The sequence below is a fragment of the Danio rerio genome, chromosome 2, assembly GCF_052040795.2.
Source record: "Danio rerio strain M-AB ecotype USA chromosome 2, GRCz13ab, whole genome shotgun sequence".
Classification (NCBI taxonomy): domain Eukaryota; kingdom Metazoa; phylum Chordata; class Actinopteri; order Cypriniformes; family Danionidae; genus Danio; species Danio rerio.
In genome coordinates, this window is record NC_141022.1 from 10,732,501 (window position 1) to 10,752,500 (window position 20,000).

Genomic DNA, 20,000 nt, shown 5'->3' on the forward strand with positions numbered 1-20,000 from the left:
TTATTTAATATTAAGTGTCTGTGTAATATGCATTTTAAAATATATTTTCAAATACATTTTCAATACATTTGTATATCGTTTTATTCCATAGTGGAGAGACTATTAACTGATATCAATCATTTTGATTTTGCAAATGCCACAACATCTGTTAAAACCAATGAAATCTGTTCAGTGATTCACCACTGGGGGGCGATGTGAGTAAACCTGTATGATTCATGTGGATATTATGCTTTTATACACAGTGATGAAACAGTGTCTTTTCTAAACGTTTTGAAAAGGTAATGATGTAACAAAATCCTGTTTACTGAAACACGTGACCTTGCCAATTTGATAGTGCTCTGAACCACTGATTTGAAACACAACATTCATAAAGGTTTCCAAGGTTCAAAGGCGGATTCAAAGGATTCAAAACTGTTGCTGTAAATAATTTCACAGCAAAACAACACAAGAAATGCTGCAGATAATTTCAAGAAAAACTGTCTGACACAAAAATCTGAAAAATCTCCAGAGAAATTCTGAAGGAACTGTTAGCGATATTTGTGTCACACATTTCTGTATTGACATTATATTAAGAGGAAAGACTAATCTGTGGGTTGCATTTTTGATTTCCTAATAATAATAATAATAATTCTTGCAAAATTTGTTGTTACCTTGTCAGGATCCAGACGTACCTGCAGTCCACACGGCCCATTATAGAGCTGTACGAGAAGCAAGGAAAAGTGCAAAGGATTGATGCCTCCCGATCTGTGGATGAGGTACTGCTGTTTTAATCTTTTTTCATTAGTGTGTGTGTGTGTGTGTGTGTGTGTGTGTGTGTGTGTGTGTGTGTGTGTGTGTGTGTGTGTGTGTGTGTGTATGCAGTGCAGCTTGAAAGTTGGCGAAAGTGAATAATTTGAACAAAATAAGATAGCTTGTACGAAATAAATGTTATTTTTTTAAAAGTTCTTTTCTAAGAGATACTTAAAACATCACACCACAGTATAAAATACAATCTCTTTATATTAATATTTGGGTCATTATCACTTTACAGTGCCTTTGAGACATCAAAATTTATATTAAAAAAATATAATATAATACTTTTAGATTAGTTTTTTCTATTTACCCCGTTAGTTGTTAGACCTTAGTCTGTAAGAAATGAATGTTGGTCAAGCTCCTGCACTTTTTATAAATAAACTGCAAGCAGAATTACAGTAAACAAACCTCAAATTTTGTCAACCTATGGAAAAATTCGATGTAGTATATTTTTGGTGCAGTGTGATTATAAAATGTATATTTTCAGAAAGGTAATGTGTCTCTTTACCAACCCAACTTTTTAGATTATTTAAAAAGTCTATTTATATTAATAAATCAATGGACAAAACGTTTGTTTCCCAATAAAATACGCAATTGCTGCACGTTCTTTTCAAAATAAAACCCAAAATCTAAAATATTTAGTCAAACTTTTAAACAATATTAACTGGCCCTTATTGGTTTATTAAGGACTCACACACTATGCTTTGCTGAGGTTACTGTATAAATAATTAGTTTATTTTCATTAAAAACAAGATTATAGGGTGAACACTGGCATGACCAGGTGGACAAAGGCTTTAATTAGTGAACTAAATATGGAGGAACATTTGAAAAAACAACAGGTACAACAAGAAACATTAAAGGGTTAAAATAAAAGAGTTGTAAAGTTTTCGGAGCTCAGCTTCTATTTTCACTAACTACAGCAAACCACTGAGCCTCCACACCACCTCTTCTGTTATCAATTAGGTTTGATGCAAATTAATGGGAAAATAAACAATTATTGTCCTTTAAATTAAACTATATTTGCTAATGAATGTAAATCTTTACATTGTACATTGTATTGGAGGAGTGAAGGGAGTGTAGGAAGCAACTCAAGTTGAACACCTTAATGATACTGTTTTTTTTTTTTTTTTTCAGAATAAGGTAAGTAATTAGATACAGATGTTGTTCACACAATTGTAGAAATACTTAGGGTTGTATTTTTATTTCAAACAGTCAATGAGCTCTATTATATGGACTTTTAAAGGATACAGATATTGCTAAAAGGTTTGTATTGTCCACTCATGTATTGCATCTACTGGTGTAGTATGTGTGTAGTATTAGTTAAAACATTAACTAATTAACAATGAATGAATGCATAATGGTAGTGTCAATAACAAAGCATATGTCCACCTTGTCAAGGAAGGATTTGTGACAGGGTTGACAGATGACAGAGAGGACATTTTTGGCTAAAGATAGCATTTATTCAACACATGTTGTACCTGCAGCTGGTAACGTGTTTCCCTTTTTAAGCTCTTTGTACACAGTTTGAAAGCTATATTTTTAATTTCAGATTTAATAATATAGATAATTTTTCAAATTAATAAATATTTCACTATGACAGGGTGGACATGTTAAGCTTGACAACATTCAGTTTCAAACACAATATGAGGAAAAATAGGAAACATAAATATAGAAACAGCAGATGTTTTAACCTCCTCTGAAGAAAGGCAAAACAGGCATGGGGATGCCAATGAGTACATTAGAGGGTTTCTTAAAAGGGCATTTACCACATCATGACAGGGTGGACAGCAATTTTAAGGACACGTGCAAAATGATTAATAATATTATAAAAACAAAATAAAAGTTATCAAAATGACTTATTTTGTCAAATTACTTGTTAATATATTGTCGAATATATTTAAAAATCATTTAAATTTGATCTAATTTACCTGCTTTATAGACTTGCTGAAGTTGGCAGAGCAGTGTGTGGGACATGGCAAAATCACATCCATTCAATGAAAGAATATGCGAAAATTGACACATTTTAAAACGCTTATAATTCTACCCGCATGTGTGTAAAGATTTAACCAATTATATTAAAACATCAGAGTTTCATTATTTCGCATTATGTTCATATAGGACTGATTCAATCTTGTGGGACATCAAAGGCACTTTATAGTGATAATGACCCATCTCTTGTATGATCCCTTTATGAATTGGCTAATCTAAATTGTCCATAGTGTATTTGTGTAAATGAGAGTTTATGGATGTTTCCCAGTGATGGATTGCAGCTGGAAGGGCATCCGCTGCATAAAACAGATGCTGGATAAGTTGGCAGTTCATTCCCCTGCGGCGACCCCAGATTAATAAAGGGACTAAGCTGAAAAGAAAATGAATGAATGCATGAATGAATGAAGGACTAATCTCTTCATTTGGTTGATTAGTAATTATTCACATCTTTATCCATTCTATATCTGCATAACTTCTATAACTTCTATATATCTTCTATAACTTTTAAGGAGCACTGTCTTTTGGGGATTCTATAATGGGGGGATATTCTATAATTGGAGATACATTTTGCATTTAAAAAAAGATTCTCCAATTATTAAAAACCTATTCGATTTTAAAATTAACAGATTTTTGGTTTGTTTTTCATGTGGGTTTCGAAGCTTTTCCTCCATATTGTTTGTTTGTTTTTTTGCCTTAGAGATGGGGTCGGGTGACAGAGGTGCTCCTGCTCACGAAACCTGTTTTTAACTAAGGCGGGGTTTGCGATTGGCCACTTGCCTGAGGCATTTATAGCAGGGCGTGTGAAAATAAGCAGAGAACATTCACTGGAAATACAGAGAATAATTTCCATTGTTTTATTATCTTGATGAGCACGCTTGCTGTTATGCTGCTTTCAATTCAGATGAGTCCTGTAAAGGTGACCTATAATGACTAAATCACTTTTATAAGGGGTTTAAACAGTTGCGAGTGTCTTTTATAATCACACTTGATGATAAAAAAAGGTCTGCAGGAACTCTTGGATTGACACCCCCACAAATGGGCAGTATACATAGGGGTGCAGAAGGCTTTACAGGGCTCAACAATAAGGACTGCCCAATGGCCCGGGGCCAGTGTGTGAGATGCTCGGGACAGTAGACAGGATCATTACTGGCCCGATCGGGCCACTGCTGCCTTGTCACTAAAGTTTAATTTGCCTGTGACTATTTGTCAATTGCGTGCAAATACAGTTTTAGAATTGAGAAACAGTTTGTGCTTTCAAGCCTTCAAATGCTACCTTCTTGGTTCTTCTTATCTGATTGGATGTTGTGAGCATGTTATTAGTACAGCGAAGAGACAGCAACATGGCGGTAACATCAAATGATGATGCTAAAGGAAAACATTTTTTTCGAACGTCTTGGAAGCAGACATATACGAGCGTACACCATGACTTTATTGAAGTTATGTACAGTTTGCAGTCAGTTTGGCCGGTCTTTAGCCATCTTTTATTTCAAAACACTTTGAATTTTGCTCATTACACATTTATTAACATTTTTTAAATATTTAAATTCTAGATTTACAAACATTTTGACACGTTTTCGTTTTATTTGTGGCTAAGAAATAGCTATAAACTTTTTTTGGTGGGGCCAGTGAAAATATTGGCAGGACAAGTAAAAATCTGAACCACTGGTCCGATTGGGCCAGTAGAAAAAATCCTTAGCGTTGAACCTTGCTTTAAAGAGTGTACTCCTATTTACTCATTAGCATATTAGCTTGAACATACATCCTACAACACTGTCTGTAAATGTCCGTATTATTAGACAGATCATCAGTTATATAGTGTCCTATGTGTTTAACCTCCTTGCGTATTTTAAGAACAGAGCAAATTCAGCAAATGCAGGGTGTTTCCTATCTTCCTATTAGTGATTATCATAATAAAACTCTTCCTTGTATTTTATTCGATGTCAAAATCTAAGCCATATTGAGAGCAGATGCTCAATAGTTTACAGAAGAAAGCATTTGAGCTATTTTTGGGGCATAAAAAGAGCAATTTACACTGTTTCTCTGTGTTATTAGAAGAGTTAAGATATCACTTGAGTTGACATCAATATTCAGACCAAATCAAAACATTTATTATTCTGACAAGAACATTTTTAAATGACAAGAGAGATGTCATCTTTATAGAATAAATCAAGTGTTAACATTTTCCTAATACAGATTGAAGTAAAAAAGATTGATGGTATTTTCTTTTATAATAATAATTTATAATGTTGTGCTTTTAAAAACCAACAACAAAAAAACATAAATAATAAATATCAGCAAATTATTGTTATTATTATTTATAATAAATACAGCGATATTGTAATAATAATGTAAAACAATTGTAATAATGCAGTAAAACATCTGTTCAACATCTATTTGGCTTTCTTTTCCCCCCAGGTGTTTGCAGATGTCAAGAACATTCTGGAGAAAGACGACTAAACTTCAACAAACCAAAATCCTTGAAAAGGAAGGTGTCTGTACACCCGTCGGCAGTGCTATGCCTTCTACATGTATCAATTTACACATTTTTACTCATGCGACAGTGAAATAGGGTTTTTTAGACGTAAGAGTGTGTGCTCATATCCGTGTTTGTAAGTCTGAAAGGAAAACGCTTTGTTGTTGAGCAAACAGTGCATATTTGCTCAGCATTACACTGAAGAGGAACAAATATTTCAGCAGAGAACTAGGCAAGCTTGAGCAATAACATTCGGGGCACTTGTACAGAAACACATTATGCTGATATTTCATTATCACACGCGAGAGATGTTTAGAAACGCATCAAGCCCTGCGTTTTGATTGGTTTCTGCACTTAAGTAGTGAGCGATTCTACGTGACCAACAGATTCCCAGGCCTTTTTTTCTTAAATGTTGTATCTGCTCATGTTTTTCCTCACTGTTTTCCATAGTAATCCACAGCAGGCTCTGAGGACCTATTGCTGGCCGCTCAACAACAGAGAAGTGTTTTAGCTGTATGATTGTTGTTTTATCGTATTTTGCGTGCTAGATTCCAAACACGTGTCATCTTTGCTCAGGCAGTTGATTTTACGATGTGGGAACAGGGGCTCATGCTTTTATTTTTGGTTGTCTCGGCATCCTTGGGGTTGTTTGTGAATGAACCGAATTTGTCGTATTGATGTGACGATTCAGTCTGTGTTCAGACTGTGTCCACAAATAACATAAGAAATATCAAGGATGACAGAAAAATAAACGTTCTGATTTGGAATGTCTTCTGACTCAACGCATTGAATGCTTCACTTGCATTACTGTCTCTTCACTTGCATTACTGTCTCTTCACTTGCATTACTGGGTGTTTTAAAAGTCATTTGTGGGATTTTCAATTACTTTGACCTAAAATGATTACTCTTTCTCGGTTTGTTGTAAGTTTTCAGAACACAACAAAAAAACTGAAAATAATGTTGGAAATCTGAGCTTGTTATGATTTCTTAAAGGGCACCTATGGTGAAAAATCTACTTTTAAAGCTGTTCGGACAGACGTGTGTAAGTATAGTGTATATACTGTAATATTGGGGTGAAATAAACACACCCAGTCCTCTTTTTTTTTCAAATTTAACAACATAAAAACGGTGGACCAATTGGAGCGGTTTTCAGATCGACCGCAACTTGACGTAGGAGTGCGGTCCCCCCACCCACCGATATTGATTGACAGCTGCACGCATTAACATGTCTCTGTAGTAACGCATATAATCATATCAACAAGACAGGACGTGCGCAAAGCAACCGGGAATAAAAGGTCTGTTCAGTTTACTAGGATATTTAATCATCATCAGATGTGATCAAGAGTGAGTTTCACATGTTTAAAATGTTTTAAAACAGTGCATGTGTGTAATGAGATACAGCGATTCACTTCATCAGCACAGCCGCATGTCAGAACAATTATAAAAAAAAAAGACGCTTCAATCTTGGTTTGTGGACGTTAAATCGGGCTTATTTTGTACATTAACAGATCCATACAGCAGTGGAGATTAACCTGTATCATGTCACATGCGTGCAAAACGAGTGCAAATTTCTCTCTCTCTCTCAAATTCAAATTCAAAGAGCTTTATTGGTATGACTGTAAAACAAATCACAATGTTGCCAAAGCAATAACAAAATACAGAACATTCATATAGATAAAAGAAATATAAGCAATAATAAACACATATACATATCGTTATATTATACATTTATGTTGTCCCAATAAACAAGTTAATAAAAAAAAAAAAAGATTAACAAAAGTATATAATAATAAATGGTAAGGACAGAGAGCTTTAATAAGGGATAAGGGGGTTCAGCCTTTTTCTCTCATATGGTGGCATGAGGACACGTACTGTGCTGCTAGGTGGAGACACTTTTCATTTTCTCCCAAAATATAATGGAGTTTCTCCGTATTTGTGGCGTGCTGGAATTGGTAGAATCAGAGACATTTGTGTGAAGTAAGCTTCTCTGATGCTCTGATATTTGCTGCAGTGAGTGAAGAAATGCAGCTCATCCTCCACAACTCCAGCAGAGCAGTGTGGACACAGTCTGAGCTCTGGGCTCCTCCAGCTGCGCTTGTGTCGCCCCGTCTCCACACTCAGACTGTGTCCACTCAGACGGTACCGGCTCATCAGCTTTCTCTGACCAGGGCTCTTAATGTTGGTCAGATACAGGGCCAGTTCATAACCAGGTTTAATCTGGTTGAAGCACGCTAACTTTTTTATTTGTTGTACTTTATTTTGCCAATTGACTTTATAATCCTCCTGGGTAATCTTTTCTATTTCTTTAGTCTTTATATGTTGGTTTGTGAATTTAGTTGGTGTTTTTATGAGGGCTTGCTGATGGTAGCTCTCTGGGCTGGAGTCTGACAGATGGAGCCAGAACTTCCCTGCTCTCTTCTGGATTTCTGAGAGCAGAGGGAACCTGCCTAGTTCTGCTCTGCAACCAAGGCTAGGTGTGCTTCTGTGAACTCCGAGGATGTTTTTGCAAAACTCCAGATGAAAGATTTCAACTGGAGTTTTTTCCCAAGATTCATAGTTTAACCCAAATCAAACACACCTGCCTGTAATTATCAAGTGGTGTTCAGGTCCTAATTAATTGGTTCAGGTGTGTTTGATATGGGTAGCAACTGAAATCTGCAGGAGGGTAGATCTCCAGGAACAGGATTGAGCACCCCTGACCTAGATGATCTAAGACTGTTTTTCTGATTTGTGAGGGTTGTTTGTTTATTTTGAACAGTTAAAGTACTTGCTGTTCTTAAGAACAATCCTCCATGTTCTGCAGATTCTTCAGGGTTTGTTTAGTATTTTTTCCAGCAGTTACTATGGTTTTGAGATCCATCGTTTCACAATGAGGATGATTGCGGGACTCAAACACAGCTATTAAAAACAGGTTCTGATGCTCCTGAAGGAAACAAAAGTCCATCAATAGCTGAGATGAAAACTTTTAACTGGTGGAAGATGTCCATATTGTTCTTTTTTAAAATAAGGGTCTCATGTCCATGTTGCTTTTTGGAAGCAACAGAAGATTCAAACAAATAATTAAATAACATAACAGATTAAATACAATTTACCTTGATTGTTTTTCTTTCTGAAGCATCATTGAGCATTTCAAACCTTTTAAAAAAGTTTTTAATAGTACCTCAAATGTCCTCAGTGTGAAAAGATGTATTTCAAGTTTATTTAAAAGGGTTCAGATATGCAAAAGATGCCTAAAGGACCTGCAGGAAATGGAGTTTTCAAAAGATCAGAAGCAGTTTATTTGTTCAGAAGAAACAAGTAACTCATGAACAAACACCACAAAGCAAAACAAACAACAAAATAACGGGTCATGCAGGTAATCACACACAGCATTTTAAATGAGCACTCAGTGTAAGGACAAAATTAAAATTCTGCCATTCATTACTTGCCCTCATGTTGCTCTAATCCAGGGGTCTCAAACTCAATTTACCTGGGGGCCGCAGGAGGCAAAATCTGGGTGAGGCTGGGCCGCATAAGGGATTTCACAAAAAAAAGTCCTCAAATGTCATTATTAACAGTTTTAATTATTTCTTCTGAACATGAAGTGTCCTGAACATTAATAGAACATTGAGTGAAGATTATGAACAGTTCTTCTGAACATGGCATCTTTTGCCTACTTCTTGCTGCCAGAGACTTGACAGCGCTTCTTCTCACAAATCTGAACCACATATGGCTTTAGAGCGGAAGCAGTTGAGACCCTCAGTATGGCTTGAAGATGATCATCATTAAGTCTAGACCTGTACTTTTACTTATTGAAGTCCTAGGGAAAAAAGTGGGGGAACTCACTCAAAACTTCCATTCCCTCACCTAAAAAAAAGCCGTATATATGTATAAATAAAACACCCCCACCCCACTCCAGTCTGTATCTACCTATAATATCAACACAATCTCACGGCAATTCGTAACTTTTTCATTTAGTGGCTAATTCGTATGAATTCGTACGATCTAATTCGTACAATTTAGTACGATTTGCTTATCCCCCAATGACGGTTGGGGCTAGGTGCCACGCCTCCTTTTAAAAATCGCACCATTTCGTACGACTGAACTCGTACGAATTATAGCCACTAAACTGGCAAAACGTAAAATACTTATGTTTTCTCATGAGATCAGGCTGATAATATATATAAGATGCAGGGCAGGCACGTGCACACATAGGGCTCAACCTGTGCAGAGCACATGCCCTTTTTAGTCTTGCATAGAAAGTGCCCTTCCAAAATGATCAAAAGTCCCCCCGCGACGCGACACACCCTCGGTCCCGCCCTTCAGTAGGCGCGCGATAACACCGCTCTTGAGTACGCGCGCGACAACACAGCTTATCAGAACGCGCGACAACGCGCATTGAGTGACAAGCGCGCTGTGTACGGATAGAATCAGCGGAGCGGGGAGCGCTCTCTCTCTCCCCGCTCCGCTGATTTTGTCAGAGTACAGCGGTCGGCGCGGGCCACAAAATATTGCACTGAGGGCCGCAAATGGCCCGCGGGCCGCGAGTTTGAGACCCCTGCTATAATCCCCTGAAACCCTCTCAGAGAGCTCTCTCATCTTCCACAGACAGCAGCAGTCACTAGACGTTCAAGAAAGGGAACTAAACACAATAGCCCCTTTCACACAGTGATACCAGTAAATTTCTGGAAAATTTCCGGAACGACTTTACCAGTAAATTCAAAAAAAGCGCTGTTCACAGGCGAGGACGTTATGGAGTTTTTCCGGAAAAGACCGTTCACACACATCCATTCCAAAATACCGGTAAATTCTGACATCATTAACCAGAAATGATCTCTAAACGGCTGCGCTTGTATTTGTAAACATTTGACCACATTACAAACTCTCTGGATGGATGAGTATTGTGAACAACTCCGATGAAAACGCATGTCGAGATGTACATAATATGTGTGTGTGCAGGCGCTTACAGGGTTGTTTAATGGGCCACGCAAAGCTTGAAGGTAAACAAACAACGGCTTATCATAAGCATCTTATAGATAATTATTTCGACAGTTGGCATTAAGATGAACATATAATCATTATCTGTCTAACTTCTAGCAGGTAAATGTGTCTGGGAAAATATTCAAAGGCTTTTATTCTTATAAACCGCGCGGACGTGAATGCGTCTGCATGTTCTAGACGTGAACGGGCTCTTTCCGGCAATCTTCCTACTGCGTTCACACAGCGCAGCATTCCGGCAAATTACCAGTAATATTACAAACTTTTCTTTCCGGAAAATAGCCAGAACGAGTTTACCAGTATTTTCGAAAAGGGCCTATTCACACATACAGACCTTTCCGGAAAGGTCTGTATGTGTGAAAAGGGCTATTGTCAAAAACTTCAGTGGTTTAACTGTGATTATCTGAAGCTCCAAGAACACATTTGTGCACCAAAACAACTTTAGGGCCTACCAACACTATGCCATCCGTACCGTGCCCAGGCCCGTTTCCCAGGTCGTTTAAGAAGTGTGAGTGCGCTGAATCGGGCTCAAGCACGGTTCACTTGGCTGGCCCTGGCCCGGTTGGAAGAGGTGGGCCTAAGCGCGGTTCACTTGGGCTTTGGCTTGTGTGTGAGTGCAAAACGCGCCAAAGCCCGAAACTGAAAGCGAGACGTGACTTTTAAGGGACTGTTTCATATGATTTATTAATCATTCTTACTGTTCAGTGAACGCAAACTGCCGTAGTTTATTAAAGACGCAAACTCCCCACTGCACGACAGCTGCGCACCTTCAGCAAACCTCCTAATTCCTGCTCCACGAGGGCTTTATGATTGTTTATAAACGCCAAAAGTGGCGAATCTGTTCTGCGAAATATCTGACTGCGTGTCAACGCTTCCCTAAGGACTGTTTGGCGAAATATTTGACTGCATGTCACTGCATATCAAACGACTGAAACTATATAACTAGAGCAATCTCCACTGTATTGAGCGAGAGCGCTCACTGACCATCACAACATTGATGACGTAAGCGTGCCCAGGCCCGATTGTAGTGCGAGTGTGGTCCGTCGGGGAAGACGGGAGGGGGACAAACGTGCTTTGGCCCAGTTCGAGGCAACTGTACATAGTGTGAGTACAGCCTTGGTCGGCAATGTCTTACAAATTGGAACAGGGTGCGTGTAAACTGTTGTTTATGTTTTGCGCTGCTGACACATGGAAAAAAGTTTTCTGATGGTAGTATGACCATTCTCATGACCTGACGTGGGTGAATCTATATAGACGGACAGAGAACTTTGAATGTGTCGTTTATGTCTATGGAGAATGAGGGAGCTTTCAAGTTTAATCTAACAGTCGTAATTTGTGTAAAAGCCTGCCGCACTCTGTGGGTTTATTAATAATAATTCTAAATGATTGTAGCATGTCAGACTACACAAACATGACTCCCATGTCACACTGAAAGACCTCAGCTGTCAGGCTGAATGACAATGAAGATGTGCCAAACAAAGACATGCAAGAACGTTTGTTGTCATCCATCCTTGAAACATTCACTTTCCCGCATTCTAAAATGATATCTTGTGGTTAACATAAATAAACTGTGGGGGTACATTTTCTCTCCGCAAGCTTCAATAATAAAACCAGAAACAGGCTGTTTCGAGCTTTTTCTTGAGCCTCATCTCCAGATTACAGTGTATTCAAAACTCTGCAGCTAGAATACTCACTCATACCAAACGTTCTGCTCAAATAACCCCAATCTTGTACAATCTCCATTGGCTCCCGGTTGCATATCGCATTAAATTCAAAATTCTCCTCCTTGCATTTAGATCCTTAAATAACCTAGCACCCTCCTATCTCTGCAACATGCTTGTCCCCTACAGCCCAACTCGCTCTTTACGTTCTGCTGACTCTGGCCTTCTCGCTGTCTCGCTCTCTTCAATGGGGGGCAGATCATTTAGTGTTATTGCACCCAAACTCTGGAACTCTCTACCACGTTCACTCCGCCCTGCTAATAATATCTCTGAATTCAAATCCTTACTTAAGACTCACTTATTTTCTGAACGCTTCGCTTCTGATCTGCCAAACTGACTACTTTATCTGATCCACCTCCACTTTGCTCATATGTCTCTTAGGTCTTGTTTGTGTAATTCCAGTTTGTTATATTTGACTTCATGTATGTTTGTTTATCTTTTTGTTGCATTCCTTGTAAAGTGTCCTTGAGCTCTGGAAAGGCGCTATATAAATAAAAATTATTATTATTATTATTATTTTGAAGATGCCGTGCTGATTGCTGAAGTTGAAGTAACCCTGCAGGAAAGTGTCTGTAATCTTTTGACACTGCCAGAAGTTCATCTGTGGGGAGGTTTGATTGCAACGGCAAACATTTCAAACCAAAGATCATAGATCCACAGATATTAGCCTACAATTACTAAAAAATTTTCCGATTTCCCAAATGTGTCTCAGACAACCAAATCGTGGCTGAAATCGCACAGTATGAGCCGGGCATAATGAAGATGAATGGTCTGAAAGGTGTCAGGTAATTTGTACGATATGAATGTGATTATAATATAATTTCAAGAGTTCACACTTAGCTGATAATCAATAAAGTGTATTTGGCATGCTGTCCTAGGAGAGAGCCCTGAGCTTGTAAAATCCTCGAGCCCGGGGCTCCCTCCCGTTAGAAGGGCGAGAGGGGAGTTCGAGCTCAGGTAGGTCTTGAAAACTCCCCTGCTTGTCGCTGTGAGAAGTGTAAACTGAGGTTGTATTGGGTGAAAATTTGTTTTAGTCGATTGGCTATGGTTTATGTTTTTGGACTGTGGGAGGAAACCGGTGAACAAGGAAAGAACATTCAAACTCCGCACAGAAACACCAACTGGCCCGATAGGTTGGACCAGCGGTGTTCTTGCTGTGAGGCAACAGTGTTAGCTACTGGGCCACCAAGTTGTCCTATCGGAAAAGGGGAAGAAAGTAGGGGTGTAAGGGGTGGAGCTTCAAGACGAAGATAACTGGAGTGAAAGACTCAGATTATTTATAATGCTTCCGTAATCATCTAATATGGCAAATTACGGAGCTAATAAGGAGCCAGCCGTGTTCATAAGCACGTGATCCTCTCGAAATTAGTTTATGAATAAACCACACTTAAACTCAAATAAAGCAAATAAACGTAACAAATGTATGAAGGCAAATAATTATTATGCCTATGGAGAGTCCTTGTAAATCACATATACAGTGGAAGTCATTATTACTACCCCCTTTTCTTTTTTAAATATTTCCCAAATGACGTTTAACTGAGCAAGGAAATTTTCACAGTATGTCTAATAATATTTTTTTCTCCTGGAGAAAGTCTTATTTGTTTTATTTCAGCTAGAATAAAAGCAGTTTTTGTTTTTTAAAAACCATTTTAAGGACAAAATTAGCCCCTTTAAGCTGTATTGTTTTCTGATCTACAGAACAAACCTTCATTATACAATAACTTGTTTAATTACCCTAACCTGCTTAGTTAACCTATTAACCTAGTTAAGCCTTTAAATGTCACTTTTAGCTGTATAGAAGTGTCTTGAAAAATATCGTCAAATATTATTTACTGTCATCATGGCAAAGATAAAATAAATCAGTTATTAGAAATGAGTTATTAAAACTATTATGTTTAGAAATGTGTTCAAAAAATCTCTATTAAACAGAAATTGGGGAAAAATAAAACAGGGAGCTAATAATTCTGACTTCAACTGTACATATGTCTATGTGTGTACACACGCACTCACGCACACCTGTACAGTATATCGCAAAACAATTGACACAAGATATAGATCTCTATAGTACACTTTTGAGAATGACCTTGTGTGTTGTTACTGTCAGCAAATCATATAAGCAGCTGTCAATACATACAGGATACCAGAAAATTGTGAATTCCTGTTCTTCCACACTATTACAATAGAAAAGATGATAACGCCTAGATTTTGACTTGCAAAAGCGTGCGCACGCATCATTTTGACTATTGTTCACATTTGGAGGAAAATAAAAGTCATAATTCAGGCTCTTTTACAGTGTGTACTGAAGATACAAAGCAGTAAAAGTAAAGCAAATAAAGCCGCTCTGTATTAATCCATTCTTGTGAATGAACCTTCTGGACAACAATGGCCTTTTGGGTAAAGCTATACAGAATCGTTTCTCGTGTGGGAGAACTGGGAGAGCATGTTTAGAGCCTTAAACAAAACAGTGACCTCAGTTCTTTGGTAGGTGAATGAATTAGCGTCATCATTTCAGTGTTAAACAATGTGGAGATACATCTGTTTTTTGAACATTTTAAGTATTTAGAACTTTTTGTATTAATATTATATGTTAGGCACCTAGGGTGTGAAACGTAATTTCGATTCTCTATACGTCCATGTGGTTGAATTGACAATAAAGCTAACTTTGACTAATCTTGCTGAACCAAACAACTGACATGTTTATTCACTTGTTTTTATCATTATGAATTTTAAGGGCACCTATGATGAAAATCATCTTTTGAAAGCTGTTTTGTCAGAACTGTGTGTAGGTTTAGTGCAGGGATGGCCAACCCTGTTCTTGGAAAGCTGCCTTGCAGATTTCAGTTGCTACCCATATCAAACACACCTGAACCAGTTAATTAGGACCTGAACCCCACGTGATAATTACAGGCGGGTGTGTTTAATATGGGTTGCAACTGAAATCTGCAGGAAGGTGGTTCTCCAGGAACAGGGTTGGCCACCCCTGGTTTAGTGTGTCCACAGTCATACTGGAGTGATATAAACACAATAGTCTCTTTTTTTTTTAATTTCTTGATGTTAAAATAGGATCCAAATCCCTCCCTGGTGTTTTTTGTATTTGCATGTGTTTTCTCAAATTGCAGCACATTAAGCTCTCTCGGCAACCGTAAAAACAGGACATGAAAGGAACATTTAAAAAAAACAACTCATATTAACACCTTAATCATATTATTGTCTTATTTAGATTTAAGCTGTGGTCACACTGGACTTTTCTCCCCATAGACTTCCATTCATACCCACACAAATGCGTCAGACCGCAAACACAAGGTCGTGCATGAAGTTTCGCAGTTCGCTGCATTGCAAGGTTCAAGCTTGATGAACTCTGACCTGCGAAATCGCATCACTTGTGTGCCTGAGACCAATCGAGGGTCAAAACATGACCTCTCTGGATAAGACTGTAAAATATAGAGCAATCGCTTGCTTTTTAAAAAGTCTATTTATCTTGTTTAATCCCACCCCTTTTCACAGCCCTGTACGACAATTTTGAAAGCTCATACTCTAGTGTGACCGCAGCTTTTGGCAAATAATTAGATTACTGATGTCTATGTAAATATAATGATCCAGGGCTGTTTAACTAATGGGGTGAGTTCATTAATGGGCAGGGATTTCCCCCTCTGATGACTTGTACAAAGGGAGAATGTCAATCAAAGTGTTTCTGCAGACTGTTTTTAACAACTGTGATTATAAAAATAATAGAATGATTTTTTTTTTCATTTTATTTGCCATTAGAGGCTGGTTAGATACACACACGACACTGCAGCCACACAATTGTGTTTAACCACAGTGATTTTTAAATTATTTTTAAACTGACTTTAAATTGAATAATGGATTTACTACAGTCAGTGGTGGAAAGAGTACTAAAAAGTAATACTCAAGTAAAAGTACCATTACTTGCCCAAAAATGTAGTGCAAATACAGTAAAAGTATCTGTCGTTAATATTAATTAAAGTATATGTAAAAAGTAGGCCTTTTAAAAGTACTCAAGAGTAGGGAGTATTATACTGTTAAAAGTTGATGTGTTTACATGCAGTTTGTGCAGGGATGTGTAAACGTAACATTCTGTAGTGCATTTAGTGATCTTCCTTTATTTGTTTGTTTCTTCCACCAGCCTAGCCAAGCTGGGAGTCCAGCCAAAACCAGCTATATCCAGCTTAAACCAAGCTGGTCAAGCTGGTTTTAGCTGGATTTGGCAGGTTATTTTCCAGCCTGACCAGCTAAGACCAGGCTGGAAATGGCTGGAAACCAGCCTGGAAATGGCCAAAAACCCTCTAAAACCAGGCTGGTCAACCAGCTAAAACCAGCCAACCACCCTAGGCTGGTTTAAGCTGGATTTTTCAGCAGGGTATGTTAATCAAAGAATGCCAAAAATAATAACAGAACTGTACACGCATCTGTTTGGTATCAAATATTTAATTGCAAGAACCATTGCCCCCCCTAGTACCAAAAACAACTGTACAAACATGTAAATGCTGTATAATTATCAGACAGAGCTTAAATCATACATTTACCAGCTTTCAACGCAGAGATTTAATTCAACACTCCAACTGCAAATGCATCATTTCTGTACCAGTCTTCCCATTGTATATTATACATGATTTAAAAAGGAGTGAAACCATGTTCGTGATAAAAAATAAATAACAAAGATACAATCTTATTCAAATTCACATAGCAGTCTGTACCAACAACTTGATTTACAATGTTTGAAAGTCAGTGTTTATATTATTATAAACCATCATGCAGCGAGAACCACAACAGGCTGGAGAACTACATTAGTCCTTCATATCTGAGAATTAGTACACATCTTCACCATCTGAGTAGCACAAAGATTGGCATCACAAAGAGCCGAGCGGGCATCTGTATTTTTTGATGTCTCCTTTAGCATAGCTTTCCGTAGAAATGGGTGTTGATTCTGAGGAGTTCACGCGGGAGCTTAAGGACAGGTCAGTTCCGGTATGGTTCTGCCGTATTGGACTTTGTTGTTGGTGATGGCTCCGTGTTTCTGGCGCAGATGTAGACGGAGCTGACTCTTGTGGCGGAAACGCAGGTCGCAGTTTTCACACTGAAATGAGAAATCGGCAGTTTTACTTTGGATGCTTCTTCGGTTAGAACATATCATTGGCATGTCACATGTGTTTTTCACAGAAGTTATCTTTTTGTTGACTTTTATTCTGCTTTTTCAGTTAAATGTCTGATTAACAATAGGGTATATGCAGAAGCATGCTAATAGGACTTTTAATTTGCCAGTAACCTGGGTTAAGCGCTTCCGGCGAACTGTATTCAATGCAAAAACCGGCGCGTTTAAGGTCTGTTTTCTTTAAAAATCAGCCATCTCCACTGGCTGAGTGATATCCAATATAAAGTGGGTCTCGGGTTGTTCAAGAAGCACTGCATTAAATTACATTTTCATCTACCATATCTTTATAATATGAGCATTTATTTTACCCCAGTATATTCAATGGAGCTTCTGCGCTAGCCTGCCAATTCTGACGGGCGCGTGCGAGTAAACGGCTTTTTGTCTCGTTACTAAATGAATGCCAAAGTTTATTTAACTGAATGTATTTTAATGACATTACAACATCGATGCTGTAAAAGGAACCGTATAAAATGGAAAAAAGTTCAAAATGACAGGTCACCGGAAGTTTATCAGTATGGGAAGAACACTAGCTCGGCATATACCCTATTATTTGTTATTACACTGTTACACACGGAATGACCTGTATGTCAACCATAGCAGTAGTTCTTGCTTCACAATAGTTCTTGCTTCACAATAACAAACGTGTTATTTTTACAGAGGCATGCCTCCAAAGCCCACCCCTAAACTCAAACACCATAGTTTTCTAACTATCTACTAATACCAGTGAAACTTTTGTAGAACTTAATACATTAAACACAATGTTACACATTTCATCTGTGGAGTTTTTTTGGTAAAATACAGCACACAGAAAAGCCTATGAGTGGAACAAGGTTAAGGTACAAACATTTTATATTTTAAATATCACATCTAATTTCTGTGGCTTGAACTTGTTCCATCCATTTGCTGTTCAACAAAGTTTCACTGGTATTAGTAGATAGTTAGCAAACTATGGTGTTTGAGGTTAGGGGTGGGCTTTGGAGGCATGCCTCTGTAAAAATAACACATTTTCGTACAAATAAAATCATATGAATTCCTATAAATTAGTCATTTTTTGAAGTTCTGAAAAATAGTTAGTTTTCTCGTGAGGTTGGGCTGACTTTGTAAGATTTTCACATTGGCTAAACAAAAGATCCACATGAGTAGAACACTACTAAAAATGACAAGTCATCTATGTTGAATCTTATACAACAGTTCTGTCTGGTTCTTGAATCTGATTGGCAGATAGCCGTGCAATATTTTGCCAGTAACATCACACAAAGGCCTCTTCACCTCTGTGTATTACTCCGCCCACATAAAGCAAGCAACAAGCAGGCTACAGTTTGACAAATATTACTGTTGTTGGACAACAAAATGTACTTCTGAGGCTTTTTTAAGTCGAGAATGTAGTTGTTTAGATTGCAACTATGCAGCTTATTTGTAAGAATAGTGCCTATTTAAAAATATTTACAATTTCTGAGAGCTCGTCGGTGGCGGTTGACGTTGTCTATGCACAAGATGGCGCCAGAACCGTGAAAAGCTGAAAAACGCTGGACCGGATAGTCAATAAGAAGCTGCGAATAAGAAGCTGGATTCAGCCTTGTCCCTCCTTATCGCAAACACAACAGCAGTCTGGTGAGAAATCTCTGTAAACGGATGGCATTTCATGTCACGTTCAGCCTTATAATCTTAAAATGTGAACAAAACTTGCTGTTTTGTCATCATCTTAAGGGGGTCACACACCAGAAGCGCCGCTTCACATTACGCTATACAGGGCTCGAAATTAACCTTTTTGCTTGGTAGCACCGGTGCTCCTAACTTTAAAAATGTAGGCGTATCAGCCAAAATTTAGTCGCAGCCACCATTTATGAGCACTGTTACTACAAGTTTTATACAAACATATTTAAAGCATTTGAAATGAACACTAATCAAACTAACAAGCAAAAAAATTAATACATATATGCAAGCGTGAGGAAAATATGTCTCAACAAAATCCCGTTATCTCAAGAAAATACATTTTTATAACAGAACTGAGTGACCAAAGCATACACGGAATGAATTTTATGAATTATATGAATCTGTTAGCCATATAACTCTGCTGTTCTCACAAGTGCTGTCTGATATTGCACTGATGCTTTTGACACATACTGTACCTTATTATATGCATACGTCATGTTAATAGCAACACCGGTCTTTTTAGGAGTAGCGATGTTAGTTTACTCAGCGTAGGCCCATTTGTACGACGGTGTACGTGGTGTTACATTTGACATATAGCTGCCCCTTGCACGGCGGACAGCATCTGGCGATTATATGAAGGATTAAACAGGAGCTCTCGTGCTAGATGTGGCAAACAGTTACCTGAAAACTCCATCTCACAGACTTTTCATAGCGGACTTGAAGCCAATGGAAGTCTTCTACTCTTGGAAAAGTGTAGGTGGTGGATTAACATTCAGCACATGATCACTAGTAAGATGTGTCATTATTTGTAACTAGATGGTTTCTAAAACTAAATCTGTCAAGTGTTATCTTCATTTTCATCTTCAGCGCTTTACAATTTTTCGCGGTAGTAGCTCTCTCTGTCATCCGAAGCCAGAAGGCGCTGAGTGATTGACAGCTGATATTAACCAATCATTCGCATTCAGTGCTAGAGCATTGGTGGGCCAATAAGAAGAGCGCGAAGGCGGGGCAAGCATTACGGACTTGGATTTGTTTACTGCAGCAAGTTGACATGACAACTGTTTTAAACCATTCCTGAGTGCTGCGTTTCGCGTTCCAAGTGCAGACAAAGAGCTTAGAGATGCATTCTGCGTGAATGTCTTCCGAATCCGCGCATGTGGTGAACATTTTGCAGCAAAAACTGGTCGCACACAACAATTTTAAGCACTCGCAGAAATGCTCCCAA

General features: G+C 38.1%; 2 protein-coding genes across 4 annotated transcripts in view; one reads left to right on the plus strand and one right to left on the minus strand.

The window, feature by feature from the left end:
- cmpk1 (cytidine/uridine monophosphate kinase 1) overlaps nucleotides 1-6,039 on the plus strand; it is a 13,118-nt gene extending 7,079 nt beyond the window's left edge. The window contains exons 5-6 of one of the 2 annotated variants that reach the window (XR_015477655.1): nucleotides 659-1,029; nucleotides 2,951-6,025. Coding sequence is in view for 1 of the 2 variants with exons in the window: in NM_213109.2 (NP_998274.2) it covers nucleotides 659-755; nucleotides 5,197-5,238 (139 nt within the window). In the remaining variant the exon portion in view is untranslated. 2 annotated transcript variants of the gene reach the window in all.
- Nucleotides 6,040-16,382: 10,343 nt separating this feature from the next.
- bcl6ab (BCL6A transcription repressor b) overlaps nucleotides 16,383-20,000 on the minus strand; it is an 11,412-nt gene continuing 7,794 nt past the window's right edge. For both annotated transcript variants that reach the window (NM_001100074.1, XM_087238393.1), the window contains 1 exon segment: nucleotides 16,383-17,047. In NM_001100074.1, coding sequence (NP_001093544.1) covers nucleotides 16,919-17,047 — 129 coding nt within the window. In that variant the 3' untranslated portion in view covers nucleotides 16,383-16,918.